Here is a 19,252-nt window from a genome sequence, read left to right on the forward strand (position 1 = left end):
GCAAACTCTGGATGCTACTCTCAGGCAGAGCTGTTCTTTACCCACATGAAGATGACCATGAGAACAATGTCTGCAAATTTAGACATTCATAAAATGGGACAGACAAGGCCCACTCTGGGCCACATCACCTCCCCAGTTCCTTGTAATTCCATTTGGTGGAAAAAAAAAGTTATAAATGTTTGCTTCAAAACCTCAGCAAGTGCAGTCTTATGTTTGGCTGCTCCTTCTATTTGTGTGTAGAAGTACACCCCCCCCACCCACCCCCCACCCCGAAAAAGACACACTGGGGTAGCAGACTTCTAACTACAGCCAAATAGGAATCAAAGTCAAGAACTCAAATATGTTTCCATTTCGCTCCTTCATGTTATGTGATTATTTCAGTGGTTGCCTTTTTATTTCTTATTGGAAGAGTCATTTGTTCTTCTGTATCTTCTTATTGGCCGTTGAGTCACTTTCTCCTCATTGGAGAGAAAGTTATGGTGTCCTTCTGTAGCAGTATTTGAATAAGAAGGGTTGCTTAGGAGCCCCATCCATGCATAGGATGATTGGATATGTATCTTCATTAAAACTCCCTCATCTGGGAGGTGACACACTGTATGTTTCTTTATATTTAAAAAGAGCACTTACAGTAAGTTGTTTCATACTTTTGATATGTCTCTGTAAGACTGGTTGGTGTTGTTGGACAACGGTTGTCATAATCCTGACTGGAGTTAATATGAAAACATTAATTTAGTAATGCTTCATTTTATGCTCAGAACACGTGTAAGAAATTGTTTGGATGGTTTTGTCCCAATTCTTCGTCATTAGATTTTCATCACAGTAACTGTGATGCTGTTAAAAAATACACTAAAAGCAGCTGCACTCCTCCCAACAACTACAAAATGTAAAATCACGCGTTTAGTGAGATGAAGTGCAAAGTTTTATTTTTCGATGTTGGAATGAAGATGTAATGAGCTGTATGTAAACAAATGTGCAATGAGTTCATGAATCAGTTGAAATTTCAGTTCTCAGGAGGACCTGGTGAAGGGGGGGTGACGTGTCTTCTGTAATGTGCGGGGAATTCCAGCTTCACACGTAGATCAAAAGACAAAATGCTGCTTTTATCAACTTCAGTGTCATCTTTTCTTTTTTTTTAAAATTTGTGTCAAACTTAATTTCCCGTTATCTTTTAGTTTTTCATATATAACTGTAAACATGTTCATGGACACTGTTGGTAACTCAGTGGCTGTATGGTTCTTTCTCTTCACCATCCAGCAGCTACACTTTACCTGTAGATGGCTTCCATCTCACTGGCTCCACACACAAAGCACTGCTCAGTACCGTAGACGATGTTGACCTCTGTTTAAAACCAGCAGACTGTGTTTCAGTTAAACTTGAATTTATTTAAGGAAATTTAGTTGACTACAGTATACATTTTGCTTAACCTTGCACATTTGAAAAATGTAACTTAATGTTGAACTGTACTGATGTATGTAAATGTTTTTTTTTCTGTCTGTAAATTGGAAAGAGATGTAAATGAGTTCTAGGAAAGAGGTTTCATTTTGTAAATTAATGCTGAGTTGATCAGAGAAGCATATCACAGTCGTCGGCTGAGGCGGTTCAATTAAGACCGGGAATTCAGATGTGAAATCATGTGTTGTTTCAACTTGTAGATTTTAAAAATATTTTTACTTCATATTTATCATCCTTAGTGTAATTGAATGAAATGTTTATAATTACACTGTTTAATATGAAAATAAATGCAAATTAACCTCTAAATTCTGTGTAGTTCCTGCTGAAAATCTGCAAATGGCATATTCTCTAGCACACTTAAAATGATATCCGATGTCTGAAACAATTATTTTTACACTTTTATTTCACATTTCGATGCTCTTGGAAGATAAATGTTGAGCCATAGTGACAAACTGCAAAGCAGTTTCAACAGTCAATGCCATATAATGGTCAAAGCAGTCAGGTTGGATGTTCTAGTCGCAGGTAAACCTTCCCTTATTGCAGGCAGAGTGATGCGATATCTGGTAATGTGGACTGAATTTCCATATTTCTATCCACAGACATTTTTAATGTAAATTATACCAATGTTGTTGTTTTTTTGAAAGGGCCTCATGGGTGATAATCACACAGTTGCAAACATAATAGGACAAAGAATACAGACAATTCAATAAATAAATAAATAAATGAATAAATATTACATGCAAATGTACAACAAAAAAAACAATAGGATTCTAGAAACCACAGCAGGTTAGGCTGAAGTGGGATTGTATATTTGGTACCCAAGCCTTAAGCCCTTTATCAAAGTCCCACCCAATTAATTTATCAGAGGAAGTTGAATATGACAATAAAAGCTATTGCTAGATCCCAGAACACCCAGTAGTCAAAAAGCAAACACATGCACCCACTTTATGTTTATAATCTCACAACACATGATCCGTTCTACTTAAATGCTCTTGTGCTCCTTTTTTTTTTTTGCTCACGTCATCACTGATGTGATTTCTGTTTGGGAAACGATTCCCAGGAAGGAACATTCATTCACTGATCACGAGTCCGATCCAAGCAGAGTACTCTACGCAGAATAAACTCGGTGGTATAGTTGTGCGTTCCCTTTTGGTGAAGGGATAAGGGCCCGTGGGAAGGATCTCAGGGGACAAAACGTCGATCCAGGCACAAACAGGGTGGGGGGCGGAGCAAGGGGGAGGAGATGGGATTGGGGGGGGGGGGCTACACACCCACAGCATTCCCGTTCGCTTGTGCCGGCGGAGGTGCGAGGAGTGGGCCTCGGGGAGGTGCGGCCTGAGGAGGATGAGGGGCGCGAGGAGCTTCTACCGAGTTCCCCCGAACACTGATGTGCTCCCACCCTCCCTGGAAGAGAAACCCACGAATGAGCGTCAACAAAAGAAGAATCAAACCTCTACCGACACAACAAACCCACTGTTTACTCAGGTTTACTTAAAAGTGAATAAATCCAGTCATAGGATTTTAAAAAATGCACATTTCAGTTTGATCCATTTTAGAGTAAAATAATTCAAAACTATAAACCACGTGAGGTTTTAACTGTCACGTTGTCATTCTTCCATATGAGTTTATGATAATAAATAATAAAGTAGGGGTTGGTAGTTTTCATGCAACACAAAAAAATGACCACTAATTTGCAAATAAAGCCAGTGGCAGGTTTTAAGTCACTTGATTTATTTTTAAAGTCTTCAGTAGGAAACAGGAGAGTTCAGTGTGAAAACCAAACAGGGAACAGAAGTCCCAGAGTAGCGACAGGTGGACGTCAAAGATCAATAAAGTAAATAAATAAAAGTGTTTTCTCATGTTGTTATTGTGAATTTGATTGTGTCGAGCTACTTAGACAAGACTCACCCCTATGCCGTAGTCCCAGGACTGGCCCTTGGGTTGCATGGGCCCCACCCCCACCCTGTGGCACACAGCTCCGGGGGTCTCGGCAGTGAAGCCTGGAACTCCATCTGCTATGATCCACACCTGGAGGGAACGACAGCAGCGAGTCATGCATGCTTGGTCATCCTTGGTGAACCATGTGACGGGTCGGTACTGATAACTCACTGACCTGGTCCAGGGGCCCCACAGACACCTTGGTGACGTTGTTGGAGATGAGCTCCCAGGCGGAGCCCTGAGGGTAGCTGGGGGTGAGTCCCTGTCTGTACCACAGGTTCCCTTCATGAAGATTAGAGATTAGAACCTGGATATTAACCCATTAACTCCAGTGCGTGAACATCTGCCATCTTGTCACTCACCATTTTCATCGACGGCAAAGACGGAGGTCCGCCCCACAGACAGCTGCCTGAGGGTCTGTCTGGGGGGAGAGGGGATGTGGTACCAGCATTCTCCTGTGGATGAATGAGAGCGCCTGAAGTTTTGGTCTCTCAAATTCCTGCTGCGTTTACTTAAAATAAAACATTTTTCTGTCTGGAAATGTATGTCGATGCATTTCAGACTGTGATTTGAACCTCAACACTTCTTGATTTCGCCTCTTCAACTAACCTGCAGGGTTCTGCAGGGATACGGATCCTCTGTAGAACACAGCTCCATCCTTGGCGATGGCCCACACCTGGCTGGCGCCGCCAATAGAGATGGATTTGAAGGGCTGGTCTGTGCCCACGTGTAGCCAGGAGCTGCCCTGTGACATTAAACTGACTGGAATTAGAGAACTTTCTAACATTTGTGCAGCGGAGGGATGAATATTAACACTCCGGATGATAAATTATTCTGATTGTGATGTAAAAAACTCAGACATAAAATCATTTTCTCCTCAGACTGTTTCTCACCGCAGGGTTTTGGGAGCTGACTTCAAGACGACACAAGACATCTCCTTTGTCGCTGAGGGCCCAGACGGGGACCTGATCCATCCTGCTCTGGGTCAGACATGGCATCAGAGAGATGTCACTGAGGGCGATGGGTGGGACCTGCTTCCACAGGGCTCTCAGTGTGATCTTACACTTCCTGTATGAGGAATGTGTGATTACTTTAATACTGAAGAAATCAAGGTGTGTGTGTGTGTGTGTGTGTGTGTGTGTGTGTGTGTGTGTGTGTGTGTGTGTGTGTGTGTGTGTGTGTGTGTGTGTGCGTGTGTGTGATTACCTTGTCCATCTTCTGCGCCTAACAAAGTCTTTGATGGTTTTGTGGCCGTGAAACGTCCTGTGGAAGAGACAAGTGAGAAAAATGAAACCCATCTCTGTATATGATAGTTGTCATGGTAACAGAGTCTAAACGTACACAGGGAAGTCTGCAGCGTACTGCCAGCCTTCTTTGTCCGTCCCTCCGGTGACGTTGTAGTCTACCGTCCACTCTGACACCTGGAACAGTTTGGTTCTGGAGAATCAGCGAGTAATGAAACGACAAAATGAAATGAGCACAGAAGAGCCGTTCTGACTCAGTCCTTCTCACCCAGGACCACTGGGGGGAGGGTGGGTGTGTGCTGCCTTTGGTGCACTCCTTCAGTCCACTTTCATCACTCCACATAGGCCGGTCCGTTGGAAGTCCTCTGCGGATAAAACAAAGAAAAAGAACACACACGGACAGTCCTGAGAACAGCCTTTAAACCGGGACGCGTCCACATATCCAGATAAACTGCAAACGTGTGAGAGAGGAAATGTTCCCACTTGTCTGTGTATCCTGTCATCGGGTTCCATCTTTGATTCTCGTACACATGAACACTCCTGACATCCGTCTGCTGGTGCAACTCAACGGCATCTCCTGCTGCAAAACAGACACTAGTGTAACCCTAAATATATATATATATATATATATATATATATATATATATATATATATATATATATATATATATAGTTCTGCATACATCATGTGTATTCATATCTTTACAGCCTGAACAGAATCTCAATCCATGCAAAGCAACCACACACCAGATTATCAACTGTTAGCAAGAAGATAAACCTGAGACACAGATTATTACTTTCACCCCAGATGATGTGGAGATTACAGATTAAATATTTACTGATTGCTGGAATACATAACAAATTAGGTATGAAAGACTGGAGAACTGCTGAGAAGGGTGAGTTAAAGAGATTTGTACAAGGTTTGTACTTTCAAGGGATTTAAAAATGCACCGCTCATGTTTTTGGCTCAATTTGAAATATGCTTTTTAATCTTTTTTTTATACACTGCTGTGTGTCTTGACTCTTAAATAATCCAAGAAACAGTCAAAATGTCTGCATCCAGTTGATCCTGTTTCCTGTTTCAGTAACACATCACTACAAAAGGACATGAAGATTTGGCAGATTTGTCATCTGCAAGAATATCATGGTTATTTTTTTATCGTTAACACACCCAGCAGTACATTTCTTTATCCCTTTTAATATACTTATTAATATCAAGCACACGATGTAGGGGTCAAAGTCTATGGGGGCATGTTTACCAGAGGTCAGCTGTTGCCCATAGTGACCGCTGTAGGCCCAGGCGGTGCCATCCCACCCGATGCCCCACACCAGCCCCAGACTGTTAGACTCTACACATCGCAGATGCCCCGGTACCTGCCTCCAGAACCTGCAGCACCACACAGTGGAATCGCCCACCGTTAGCGTCATTATGATGCACATACAAGCAGCAGCACACAGTAGTATGTTAGTGTGTTAGCATCGTGTTGACCGACACGGAACAAAAGGTCAAGCAGAACGAAAGTTTTGGCATTGGTCTCACATGAGGTCACAGGAGTGTGTGTGTGCAGTCGCCTCCAAGGTGAAGGACGGCTCGTGGACCATGACGTCCCCCTTTGAGGTTGTGGACCACAGGGCGTGTCTGGACGGGGGACCGGAGATCCCTCGACACTCACAGCAGCAGTCAGACAGCAGGGACAGCTGGAGTGACGGGACGGACGATAAGATGGCAGAGAAATCAAGAATGGGATTGAAAAGGAAAAAACTACTCCACACACTGTCTGTTCACACATCATGTTACCCAGTCATTCATGTCCTTCTCGCTTTGTGCCGCCAGCACCAGAGGCCACCTCTGTCTGGTCCTCTGTGCCGTATACACAGCGAAGGCGTAGAGGCCGTCCCTGAGCACCGGCACCAAAGCTGTCACCTCGTGTATGAACACGTGAAGGTACTGGAAAGAATAAGAAAACACGAGGGGATTTTATTTGTGAGAATGTTCATGAGAATCTAACGGTCTAGAAGAGATCCACTGACCTTCTTCTCATCGTACTGCATGTAGTACACAAAGAAAATGCTGTCCTTCCTGCCGTCAGACTTGGTGGACTGCTCTAGTGCTACTCCCACATCCACCCAGCGCTGGGGCTTCCAGTCTCTCCACCAGCGTAGTGCGCCTTTACGCACCCACACTGACTGCACAGACCGACCACACAGAGAGGGAGATTTGCCACAAAACAGCCGGTAAAATCAGTTTTTGCTAAGAGAAGTAAAACCAGACAGAAGCGGGACTTACGTGACTTCTCTCCAGAGGTTTTTTGCTGATCTCGTCTCGGTGTTCCTGCCGCTGCTGTTCGCTCCAGGCTGCAGACTGGACCGGAGTCAGTGACAGGGAGCTGGTGAGAGGACCTGACACACAGAAGGAGAACCAGAAGTGTTTTCTTTTATTGTTTTAACCATTAATGGGGTGAATACACACATCTTGAACCACTGTACCTGTGGGACTGAGCCAGCTGATCTGAGAGCTCGCATCCACGTCACAGCCTCCCCCAGAGATCCAGGTCCACACCGGCCCGTCCTCTTCTCCAACACCCTGAGACGTCTCCAGAGACCCGAGGGAATAGGTGGCGCAGGCGCCGCCGTCCACAGACAACAGCCCCCCCCCGGCTTGTGCGCTTCTAGCTGCCTCCGCCCCTTCCAGATCCACATTCATCCAGGGTATGTCCTGCCCCGTGGCCTCAGGGGTGGGCAGTATGGGAACTGGGGACGGATCCTCACCCTCTTCCGTGATGGATGGCTGGGGCGTGGGGGCTCTATCGCGGTCTGAGATCAGGCTGTTGATGAAGCTGTCGCTGGCGGGGATGAATGCTTTGGGAACATCCTGCTGCGAGGCTGATGGAGGCTCCTCTGTTTTTTCATGGGGGGGTGTAGGTGTGTCTGCTCCTCCTAAAGGGACCACAGAGGGCGCTGCTGCCTCCAGGACTGGGGTGTCACTCGTGTTGTGTGGAGGATCAGTAGGACCCAACTCCGACTCCGAGTCGGAGCAGCTCAGGACCTGCTTCAGCTGGCCACCGGCTGCATGCCGCTTCCTGTCACACAACACACACACACACACACGAAACAGACAGGGATGAGAGGCACACACAAACACACTTCAAGAAGGCTCAGCTCCATCACTCACACACACCTGGGTGGAATGATCTCTTTACTGCTGCCCCATTGAGCAGAAACTGGGATCCAACCATTCCCGCTTGGTTCCGATGAGGTCACACCCATCCTGAAATACAGGCCACGGTCCTCACCTACCGCCCACACCTGACAGACGACGACTTAGTCAATTAACTTGTAATGAAAGACAAGTAAAACAAGATTTAATTCAGTCTCCAGTGACGTATCAGAAGCCCTAGTAGTGCTTTATAAGGCCATATACAGTAACGCTGGCGCCTGCCACTTCACACGAGGCCATATCCATAATCACAGGCTTGAAATATGAAATACGGGATATGATGATGACGGCTTGACCGGCTTCTAATTAGGGAGTCTCCCATATGTCACACCAGTGGGGATATAGTGTGGATATATAAGGCTGGGCCTGAGGCGGTGGTGGTGCTGGGACATTGGCTGGAACGGCTGGCTGGACTCGGGTTACAGAGGAGGATGGGAGGATGGAGGTAGAAGAGCTGGCGGATGTGGTGGGGGGGGCCGGGCAGGGTCAGAGACAGAGGGGGGGAGGAGGTGTGAGAAGTGGGTTTGCAGTGCTAGCAAAGTCCTCAGCAGTGAGATACACAGGAGTGAAAACTTTCTGCCCCTGACCCCAGGCCTGTTCTGGCTTGTCTTGAAACCGGATCCAAACATGAGGGGAAAGTGAGAGAAGGGAAGGCTGGAGCTGGACACACTGCAGTCCGTCAGACTAGAGATACGTTTGAAGGCGTCAGAGGGGCTGGGGTGCAAATGTTTCATCTGAATCAATAACATTTCTTTGATTAAATCTCACATTGTAAATTCTGACATGTTTTTGTCTCTGAAGTTTGTCTCTGTAAAGCGGAGAACATTTGTGTTCGCTTTCTTCTTCTAAAAGCCAGTTCAGAACATAACCTGCATCCTGTGAACACAGGTGTGAACACAGGCCTCACTAAGAGCTGTGATGATGACACTGTCCACAGACCTGATCATTGAGCCCCACATCCACCATGATCATCTCCCCTCCGATGCTGATCCAACCAGAGCCGCAGGGATTGTGAGAGTTAACGCCACGCCTGAACCACACCTGGAAACACACGCAGACACACATGTTAAAACAAAGGAAATACAGATTTTCTGTGTTGAAACGCAAGGACTTTTGATTCACCTTATAGTCCTTTGTGACCACCCAGACCACACTAACTCCGACGGCCACATGAGCCACCTCGGCCTCTTTTACAGGTGACTCCACCTCAGTCCATGATGTGCCTGAGACAGGATGAAAGAAACATGGAAAACAGAGGCAGTGAAAAGACAAAAATGAAAGATGAGAGGTACACAATAAACTGTTTAAATGTGTAAATGTGAATGCCTACCAGTTGGGCTGTCCAGGCTGAGGCCAGTACGGACCAGCAGGTTTCCATCCCAGAGCACAGCCCACAGGAGGTCACCAGGACCGGCCGATAACTGAGCCACCTCCTTGGGCACATCGACTTCCTCCCAGCTGGAGCCCTCTGGGACTCGAGGGTGGATTCCCTCCCTGAACCACACCTGCAAGGTAAAGTTATGATATTGGACTCATGTGGTTCAGCACGGCCCTACTCTTACAACGACACAACCGTAATACAATTTATCATACATGTATAAATCAAAATTAAGACAATTTAATGCTGCATTTTATTTGCATTCTAATAAATTGCTGTTTTCAAACAAACTGGATTTAGTTTCTCAAGAGGAAATTACATGAGGTGATGCTACCCCCTTGTGGTCAAAAAACGAACCGCAGCAGCAGAAAATGCAGCTCGTTGCTACAGTCCCTGGATGCAATCTAAATTTACAGAATCTTTCATAAAATTCAAACTTTTTCATGTGTCCTGTACTTCATTAGATAACATAATCTGTATTAATGTAGTGAAAGCAGAAAATACCCAACAAGAGCAGTTATATTCAGCACCGAATCAACCTGTTGAGAATGTACTGACCTGTCCTTGCTGGGTCACACCCCACAGGTAGGGGTACCTTCCCGACTGGTCGCTCATCTCCCAACCACCACAGCTTATGTCACACAGTGGCAGCGGGGGCTTCCTGGGATTGTCCAGAGGGATCTGCAGGAAACAGGAGACATTGATTCAAAGCCGTAGTCTCACTCTGATTTACCAACAGAATATACCAGAAGTCTAGTTTTAACAGAGTTTGCACCTTTGCCCATGTGCCTTGTGCTATGTATCTCCTGTACCGGATCCACCGCCTACGACGAACACACGAGTTCCACTTCTTGTCTGGGGAGAAGTTGGCCGGGAAATCCACTGCGTATTCCCAGCCCTGAAGAGTTTGAGACATTTTATATTATATTCATCACTATTAAAAAGAAAGCAAACAAATGACTGTGTTGGTTTGTGTGTTGTTTCGTACCCCAGTCTGGCTGGGTTCTCCTCCGCAGGTCTGATCCACGTACCAGTCCCCCTCCCACTCCCAGCTACGAGAGGGCAGCTCAAAGCTGTGGAGAGGTTGAGGATTCATCCCGGTCACATCACTCCACGGCCAGCGGTCAGTGGGCAGCAGCGTGTCTGTGAAGCTATCCACTGGGTTCCATCTCTGACCACACACACATAGAGCGAGAACACTTCAGTAATGATGACACACTGCATCTCTAGAGTGGGCGTACCCACACACACAGCATGGGCTGACCTGGTTTTCATAAGTCTCCTCCCGGTAGCGGATGGGGGTCTCACTGGGCATCATGTTGAGATAAGCGTGGTGGTCACAGCCGATGCCCCAGCAGCGCCCCTTCCCTGCAGTGACACGCTTCAGCTCCAGAAGCATGTCGTCCGCACGCTCCCACCGCTGGCCAGCGGTGGAAAGGCTGTACACCCTTCCGTACACATCCACAGCCCACAGCAGAGTGATGGGCATGATGGCACCTGAGCAGAGACCACAAGAACTTTCTGATCTTTTCTGGGATTGATTTATGACACTGTGAACATCCTGAAGCAGTATACGTGAATAATTTGCACTTAGCATTGGCAGAGAAGGACACTCACACTCACATTCATCAGGTCAACAGGTCACCAAACTACACACAGAAAAAAAAAATCCACAGCAAGATTCAAATCCTGATGTGATGGGTTCTCACCTGATCCACCTTCACAGGTGCCTTATGTCACCATCCCAATAAAAAAAGGCTCAGAACTGTTTACATTATTAAAACTTCAATTTGACTATATATATTTTAGTTTATTACAGAAATTTTCAGTTTATTTCTGAAATTTAGTAAATAAAACGAAGTAAGAATTTTTATTTTTGAACTCTAAATGTATTTTCAGATGTTTAACTTCCTTAATGATTGTGTCCTTAGGTTCTGTACTGTAGCATTGTTAATCATGTGACCGGAACCGCGTCTTATTTTGAAATTTGTGACCGGAAGTCTCGTTTTATTTCTGCTAACTACTTTGACGTTTGTTTTATCGCCTGATACTAATCCCTCACGATATTGACCATCACTTTGCCTCAAACAGGACCGTTATTCTGTTCACTTTGAACAAATTCCGAGTGTTTTGATAAAGAAACATCCGCTCGAAGTTTATTCTCAAACGGAAATACACACAAATAGTGATTATAACAAATTGTGATCATATTCCATTTGATGTATTGTACTTTAATGAACCAAATATCGATTGTAGCCTGCTGTGGAGCTGACGCAGGCGCACACGCTAACAGGTGCTCCAGTAAATCCTGGGTCAAGCGACAGCATACCTGAATATTGGTATCTGATCCGCGGTTGTCAAGGGAATATCAACAGACGCGTCATGACACCGTGAGACACCGGCCGTGTCCGAAACTCACGCTATAACGTAAAAAAAAAAAAAGAAATTAAAATCCACATTCAAGAACAACCGAACGATTTAAAGCACGCTTTAGCGGAATAACACAGACAGCTGATATGGATGCCGCAAAGTCGCCAATAATCTGTTTACATGTCCGGGATGCAGCAGCAGCAGCGACCCCCCAGCGGCCCGCAGACGCTACTCACACAGGACGCTCCGTCATGGGTAGCGTGTCTGCGGAGGAACCGTGACACCAGTCGTTAACATTGCAGCAGAGGAAAGATATTTAATTCACATTCTGGACCACAGGAATGCCCAACTCCCGAGCGCACACACCAGGAAGTGGAAGCAGAGCTGCTATTGGCTGGAGGACAGGGATCCGATCGCTCATTGGTCGAACGCAGGACCCTGAGGCGGGTTTTTTTCTCTCTCGAGTGATTGACAGGCATATTTCAATAATTTATTTAGCGCCAAATGAATTATTGAAGCAAAAGTCTTGGTTTTAGGATACTTGTATGGTTACACGATATTAAATCCAGATGGGCAGTCAAAAGTCACTTCGGTCTGTATACACAATTTAAAACCGTTACACAGAAAATTAACACAAACAGAATTCTCCACACTTCCCCTTTAAACCAAAAGGATAAAGTGACTGAATTCATCTTTACTCCCACAGACACATGAGATCAGTGTAAATCTATAGGCTTGCTCAGTTACTTATCAGCGACACTGCTGTTTCTTCACCCTCAACAAGTAACAAGAACAGGAGTTTCTGAAATAAAACACTGAAAAGTGTTGTTTTTTTATTGACCATGTTTTATACTTATTTTTTTTTGGCTAGACATAAATTGGGACACGGCACCCCACAATCCAAGTCACAACTGTTGCATACAGGCCACAGCCCTCTATGAAGTGTTAAACATACTGCCCTTATTTAACACACCAGAGGAGTGGGAACACATTTTGTGCAAAGGTCATTTGTTAGTAATATTCATATCTGATGCCTCACTGGATCAGAGCTTGTGGAACATTACAAAGACAACACTGGGCTGTTCCACCATTTACACAAACAACCCAATATGTACTGCACATGTGTGTGGGTGAATGTTACACTTACAAATTAAAGTTTAGCTTTACAAAGAAGCCTCTTTGTTATAAAATTCGATCATCTGTATTCTTTGAAAACTTCCACAGTCTCTGATATATGGACTGCTTAATTCCTGCAGTAGTGCACCAGCTACAACATGCACACTGCAGTGCATGGGTGTGTTTGAATGCCAGATAGGGGAGTCTCTTGATGTTGCAAACAAGAAATTTTCAAGACACGACAAGTTCCATGGAGTGGAAAAAGATAGCTCACTTAAAGGGAAATCTTTCTGTCTTCATTTCCTCCTCATTTTTGCAAATACCCTGTGCTTTGTTTTATTGTATGTGGTTGAGCATTATTCGCTTGCACAGAAAAATCATGGTAGACTTGAAAAAGTCACATACACATGTAGCCAATGTGTTCTAATTTTAAAACAAAACAAGATTTTAACACGCCAATATGAGCTTTTAATGGGGCAGAGCCCACCAGTATAATGGGTCCAGTGGCAACCCTGGCTTGGACTGTAATTTCAATTTCCACTTTGTAATTCTTAAACCATCAGCTGATGAAACCAATATCATGTAGTAGCCCACTCATGATCAGGACAGCTATTATGTAACAGACAGTGTAAACAGATCTGCTTTCTGCACACACAGGTAAAGTCTGCTCCAGCTCTGGCGCTCTGAGTAAATGTCATAAATGCTTCATGGACCTACAGTGGATTTTATAGGTGTGATCATAAGGCCTTATGGGACAAAGCTGCTGCCCGCCTGCAGCGATCAGCGTCTTGTTTTCGTGTACTGTCCCTTTAAGAAGCCTTCGGCTGCGCAGCGGCGCACAGCAGAGGCGACTCAGCGCGTCACATGATTCCTCTCTTGTGACACCCCAGACTGAACGGAAAAGCCGTTCTGACTTCCATCTGAGTTTCAGCCACTGCGCTGACACAATATCATGGAGTTGGCATCAAGGGACTAACAGCAACGAGGGAAATGGAGTTAAGTTAACCGTTACTAGAGTAACTTTGAAGATTCCCCGCCTTTGAAGCGGACGTTTTGGGAAAAAGATTTGAGATTTGTTGCGCCAACAAGACAAAAAGTTGGCGCATGGAGAGGAACGAAGTTTCATTTTGGCGCAGCGTTTTTTCTTTGCTTTCGTTGTTTTTAGCGCCTCTGCGCGTCAAGCGACGCCTTGAGCCGTCATCTGGTGCAGCATCAGATAAGTAGGACTTCAGTTTTTTGGCGTGGCTGAGTTGAGTTGAGGACAGAGAAGCGGACAAGTTGAAGACGCGTCACGTCGGGTGAGATGGTGGACAACAAACCTCTCCTCCAGGACAGACCTCCTGCCTACAACGCCGTCCCCGCGGCTTACGACTACAGCCCGCAGCCGAGCAGCTATGGGACCATCGCCCAGCCGCCCCCGCCGCCGTACGGCCAAGGCAAGTAGCCCCGGTTCATGTCGCACATGTCCGCCAGCGAGCACCCGACCGGAGTGTGGGGGGGGGGGTCACGTCTGTCTCGGTTAAACAGCAGGAGTCGCTTTATGTCCGCCGTGGGGGCCACTGTGGGGGCCACTGTGGGCACATGTAAGGGTCGGGTGTGGGGTCAAAACTTACGCTTAAAAAAGATGACTTTTGTTCATCGTGTGCTCCAACATTGCGCATGCGCGACGTGGCTAGCTTAAAACATCGTTGTTGTTGTTGTTGTTTTTTTTAGCGTGGATTAGAAAACCCGCGCTTGTATTCATGGCTCGCGCTCAGTAAACAGCAGTCATGTGTTTGAAGTGCGACGAACGCGTTACCGGTGGAGTCTGAGCTCCAGCGGGTTCATCATGAGACGGCTTACCGTGTGAGGAACAGTGGTCATGTGACCACAGCCGCAGTGACGTCACATGGGAACTTCTGCAGCCTCACGAAAAATTGAAATGGAACTTCCTCTTCTCCGTTTCGTGTTTTATTTCTTCTCCTTTTTATAATAATTTTGGTTATTTTATGTATTTATACCAGCATTCTTCATCTGTACTACTATTTGCAGTATTACTCTAATTAATTTTGTTTTTCTCTCAAACTCAGTGCTTAAAAAGTGGTAATAATTTCCATCTGTCACTTTGTTTCTGGTACATGAGTCAGAAATGGTCACATATTTTATCACCAGACTTTCAAACAACAGCAACCATCCGCTGAAGCAGTGACCTTTGATATTTAGCAACTTTCATCATCTTCAATTTTCCTCTTATCACTGAATCACTCTCAGTGGGAGTTGTCTCAGAGGAGGATTTTTGGCACGTAACGTCAGAACTGTTCAGTATTTTTTTCAGTATTTTGGAAAGATTAACTTGTGAATGAATGAAAGATGTATAACACTCCTCTGTGCTGAAGAGCTGTTTTGTGATATTCTGAGAAGCTCTTAATTATCATTCATTTTCTGCCGCTGTATCGACTGTAGCAGGTCACGGGGAGCTGGAGCCTATCCCAGCTGGCATAGGGTGAGAGGCGGGGAACAGTCCAGGCAGGAGGCCAGTGCACTACAGGCTCTTAATTATCATTCTTTTAAATTTACAAACGGCACTTTCTTAGCTGTGAAACTCACAGGACTCACATTCGACAGGGTCAGTTTGTACCCGTGGTTTGAGATCAGGAGTGTTTTATGCTTGTTGCTGTCGTACTGCCCCTCCTGTGGATGATGGGGTCTTCTCCAAGAATCTTACATGTTAAGTACTTCCCACTATACACCCAGTGGGTCCTTATGAGGGGATTATGTGTTTTTTGTAGAATTAAGTGTGCAGTCCAGACTTGCTCTGATTTTGTTGTGTTTTTGCGTCATATAAATAAAGATTTTTAAAAAAAAGTTTTATTCTATATACTGATTTGATCCTTGAAGCGAAATTAAGAGCTCACTCTAGTTTTTTTTTTTTTTTTTGCCGGGATCGGGAATCGAACTGCCGATCTTGGGACAGGGTTAGGCGACTAGATTTGAGTTGATGCACCTGAAAGAGAACACAGTGTAGGTGTACGGTATGTAGATCTGTTTATCAGACAAAAGCTATTTCCAGGAAGAGTGATTGTGGTATCAAAGTTCACTGTGTCTCTCTGACTGAATGTTTGAGTGGCTGAAGACAAAAAAAACCACACAAACAACTTAATCCTCCCCGTAACACCCAGATCAGCAGTGATTTTGTTGTTTTTGACTCTTTCCAGAAATTTTTTTAAAAGTAAAAGAAGTGTCTGAGCTTTATGTTGTTTAAAGACATGTTTGCGGTTCACAAGCCACTTACATTTTCTATTTTATCAAGCTCCTTTGAGGACTTGAGCACTCGTAGCAATAGAATTTCAATCTAATTCTCAACCAAAGTTAATACTCTAATACGTATTTGAGAGAACACCAACTTGCACAACCTGTAGCGTCGCACCTGCTCATTAATTTGGTTCTTTATGATGTTTATTTCCTGTAATTGAACTTCTGATTCTGTTCATGGTGTTAAATTTGGTCTGTGATTGTTAACATGTCACTGCTAGACAGGCAGGGTTACATCCACACTTAAAACCTGAATATCATAAAAGAAATAAAAATCTAGTGGAATTATAAAAAAATAATTTATTACATAAAATACATGTGTTCCTCTTCTTCTGTCAATCACAGTATACCCATCAGCCCAGATGAGCCCTGCTGTGGCCCAGCAGCCCTACGCTGGTACTTACACCATCATCCAGCCCTCTGTGGTGGTGGTGGGAGGCTGTCCCGCCTGCAGGTGAGGACGCATGCACACACACACACACACACACACACACACACACACACACACACACACACACCTACACAAGTACATATCAGTGTGTTATGTAGATGACACATAATAACATCACATGTCTAATGTTCATCACATTTGAAACCCTATCACGTCTGAGGTCCTGTGCACCTGTGTGTGTGTGTGTATATGTGTGTGTGTCGTGGTGGTGTTGCTCCTGTGTGTGTGTTGTCAGGCCTTCAGTGTCATGTGATGTGAAGTGGACGTGACTCTGGGTTTTAGATGAGGGTTTTATGTCGGTTACGCTGTGCTGAGTCAGTGTCCTGTCGGTCAGATGATCTGAGCCTTGAACATGTGACGGGGCGGATCAGGCCACAGCGGTTCAAGGTCACCCCTTGATATGCTTTAAAACAACAGCAGCATTTCATCACTGTAGATAAATTCAATATTTCCTGTGTAAATAATAAATTTTTTCTACTCAATAAACTAAAAAAACGAACCGTGTCTATGTGACACTGCTGGCATTTAGTAGCTTTTTATTTCCCTTTTCGTCTTGGTTGAAACCTTTTAATTTGTTCAGTCCTCTTCTGGGCCTCCAGCAGATTTACCAACCACACTGGCCAGTGTGTTGCAGTCATGAGACCTCAGTCAATATGTTGTTGGCGGCTATATAAGGTTGTTCAACCTTTTGCTTTTTGTTTTTCTCGGAAAACTAGATAATAATCTAAATGCCTTGCAATATTTACATGCTGTAAATGGAGAATTAAAAGACAATGTGTTCAACATGGTTCCAACACAGGAGAGTCAAATTGAAATAAATGTGTGTTACATCTTTTCTTGACAAAACAGACAGTACATGTCTTTATTTTGTCCACTGGTCTCTGCTGTGAGGAAAAGATAGTGATCTATGGAGGGAGATTTATTTGAATCTCAGAAGAATGTTCTAGTTGAACAGTCTTCTTGATGGTTGTTTTCCGTGAAATGTCCGGATGGTACTGTGATTAGAGACAATAAACACGTTCAGTAGAAGTGAATTTCTTATGATCCTCTTAGACCTTGTTCTGTCTTCTTTTACAGTTTCTTCTACAAGTCTAGAAACGAGCAGAACGGTGTTAAGACTGAAGTGTAAATTCACAAATGTGTTTATTACAAAGAGTTTATTTCTCACTGTTGAATCCGCCAATGAGAGCCAGAGGAGGTTTTGTTTGATGGAATAATGAGATATCTATGTACAGATGCAGATTACGGATAATTTTTCACTTAAACATTATGAGATGGAGCTATTTAAGCATTTGGTAAACATGGAAAAAACCAAACTAACCTCTAAGTCAAACTGAAAATGTACGACTCGTGATCCACCACCAGTGTTACACTTGGATCCAGAGCTGGATTATCTGGTTCTGACAGATTAAAGTATTTGAAGGAGATCAGGATATCTTGAATCGCAGTAAGTAAACCAAAGAAATGTGTGTTTGTGTGTGTGTGTGTCTGTGTGTTGCAGAGTTGGTGTGTTGGAGGATGACTTCACCTGCCTGGGGATCCTGTGTGCCATCTTCTTCTTTCCCTTGGGGCTACTCTTCTGCTTCGCCCTGCGTCAGAGAAGGTGTCCTAACTGTGGTGCCACCTTCGGCTAGAGGGACCAAACACCTCATGTACCCCCTAGACACACACACACACACACATGCATGTAAACATGCATATAATCCTTTATTTGTTGTCTTTTGTTCAGTTATCTGTCCTTAATATTGCACATATTATTGTTGCCGTCATGTTATGTCCAACAGATGATCAAGATATTACCGTGATGTTTTGTGTTGTCATTAGAGGCACGTCTCCTCTTCGAGGATATATTCTAGCATATGTGGGTGAGCAACTGTTACCAGTGCCTTCACTACATGCTGAGTGATCATCAGATTCCATCAGTCATGATTTATTCAACTGTTATCCAAGGACCTTAGCAGATTTCTTTCATTTTGACAAGCCAGAGTGAACGATTTTGTTTTCTTTGCTTGCATGCGGCGTACGTATTTTTTTGGTTAATATTGTACTTGGTAATATTTCTCTTAACACAGCAGCCATGTAGATCACTGATGTATTAGCTTTTACACAAATGCGACCCTTTTTTTTTGTTTGTTTGTTTGTTTGGCTGAGTGTGACATGGAATAATCCATGTAAAAGAAGAGTGGAGATCTTTGGAACGTGAGCTGTCCGGCTGGAACAACGGACAGAAAATTGTGCGCCGTGTTGTCATAGTTGATATTTTTTGGGGCCATATTTGCACTGAGCGTTTTTTTTTGTGTTTTTTTTTAATGTTTATTCTGCTGGGTTGTTTTTCCAGGGCCAATGCAGACCTCAGGTATGTACAATCAGAATCTCCCTCACAGCCTCAATCACTGTTTAACTTTGGACTCTAAGAAGACTCTTTATATCAGAACGCAGACTCCTCCTTTAAAGGAGTGTATTTTCCTTCATACAAGCATGTGGAGAGTGAATCTCTCAGTACTGTGTTGTAATCTTTTTATCTTAGAACTCTGTGACAAGTCACCATGCTCCATTCCCTCCTACCAGACAATCAAGAATGTTTGTTCCCTTTGTGTGGTCCCTCAATGTCTACGTCTTCCATCGCAGCAGGATGCTGCATGACTGTCATGATGTAACTGGGAGGGAGGGATTTAAAAAAAACCTGCTTTAGTAAACATAATACGCACTTGCTTATGATTGAGGTTCCTACTTTTATATATGAGTTACTGTAATTAAAATAAATGCTACTTACTTGCCTGGTGTCTTTTTTTTAT

At 44.3% G+C, this 19,252-nt stretch overlaps 2 protein-coding genes across 6 annotated transcripts; one reads left to right on the top strand and one right to left on the bottom strand.

Annotated features, from left to right (window-relative positions):
* Positions 1–2,706: 2,706 nt before the first annotated feature.
* On the bottom strand, positions 2,707–11,961 carry tecpr1b (tectonin beta-propeller repeat containing 1b). 5 transcript variants are annotated; one of them, XM_068336061.1, is made up of 26 exons: positions 11,836–11,961; positions 11,559–11,649; positions 10,494–10,726; positions 10,218–10,400; positions 10,005–10,127; positions 9,788–9,910; positions 9,182–9,356; positions 8,974–9,074; positions 8,791–8,892; positions 7,813–7,940; positions 7,122–7,714; positions 6,922–7,034; positions 6,666–6,821; positions 6,433–6,582; positions 6,175–6,332; positions 5,894–6,021; positions 5,118–5,214; positions 4,903–4,999; positions 4,732–4,811; positions 4,597–4,653; positions 4,284–4,458; positions 4,000–4,135; positions 3,753–3,845; positions 3,566–3,672; positions 3,361–3,480; positions 2,707–2,856 (listed from the first exon to the last, which is right to left on the bottom strand). In XM_068336061.1, the coding sequence occupies exons 3-26, from the start codon at positions 10,716–10,718 to the stop codon at positions 2,716–2,718; spliced, it is 3,561 nt and encodes a 1,186-aa protein (XP_068192162.1). In that variant the 5' UTR covers positions 10,719–10,726; positions 11,559–11,649; positions 11,836–11,961; the 3' UTR covers positions 2,707–2,715. The 5 variants fall into 5 exon arrangements, with proteins under 5 accessions (XP_068192162.1, XP_068192161.1, XP_068192164.1 ...); XM_068336060.1 differs by having other exon boundaries at positions 11,780–11,955; XM_068336063.1 differs by lacking the exon at positions 11,559–11,649 and having other exon boundaries at positions 5,118–5,208.
* A 1,629-nt stretch (positions 11,962–13,590) lies between these two features.
* bri3 (brain protein I3) lies at positions 13,591–19,229 on the top strand. Its single transcript, XM_068336271.1, has 3 exons — positions 13,591–14,151; positions 16,352–16,460; positions 17,959–19,229. The coding sequence occupies exons 1-3, from the start codon at positions 14,019–14,021 to the stop codon at positions 18,089–18,091; spliced, it is 375 nt and encodes a 124-aa protein (XP_068192372.1). The 5' UTR covers positions 13,591–14,018; the 3' UTR covers positions 18,092–19,229.
* Positions 19,230–19,252: the final 23 nt, after the last annotated feature.

The sequence above is a fragment of the Antennarius striatus genome, chromosome 16 (genome assembly GCF_040054535.1).
Source record: "Antennarius striatus isolate MH-2024 chromosome 16, ASM4005453v1, whole genome shotgun sequence".
In the NCBI taxonomy this organism is placed as follows: Eukaryota; Metazoa; Chordata; class Actinopteri; order Lophiiformes; family Antennariidae; genus Antennarius; species Antennarius striatus.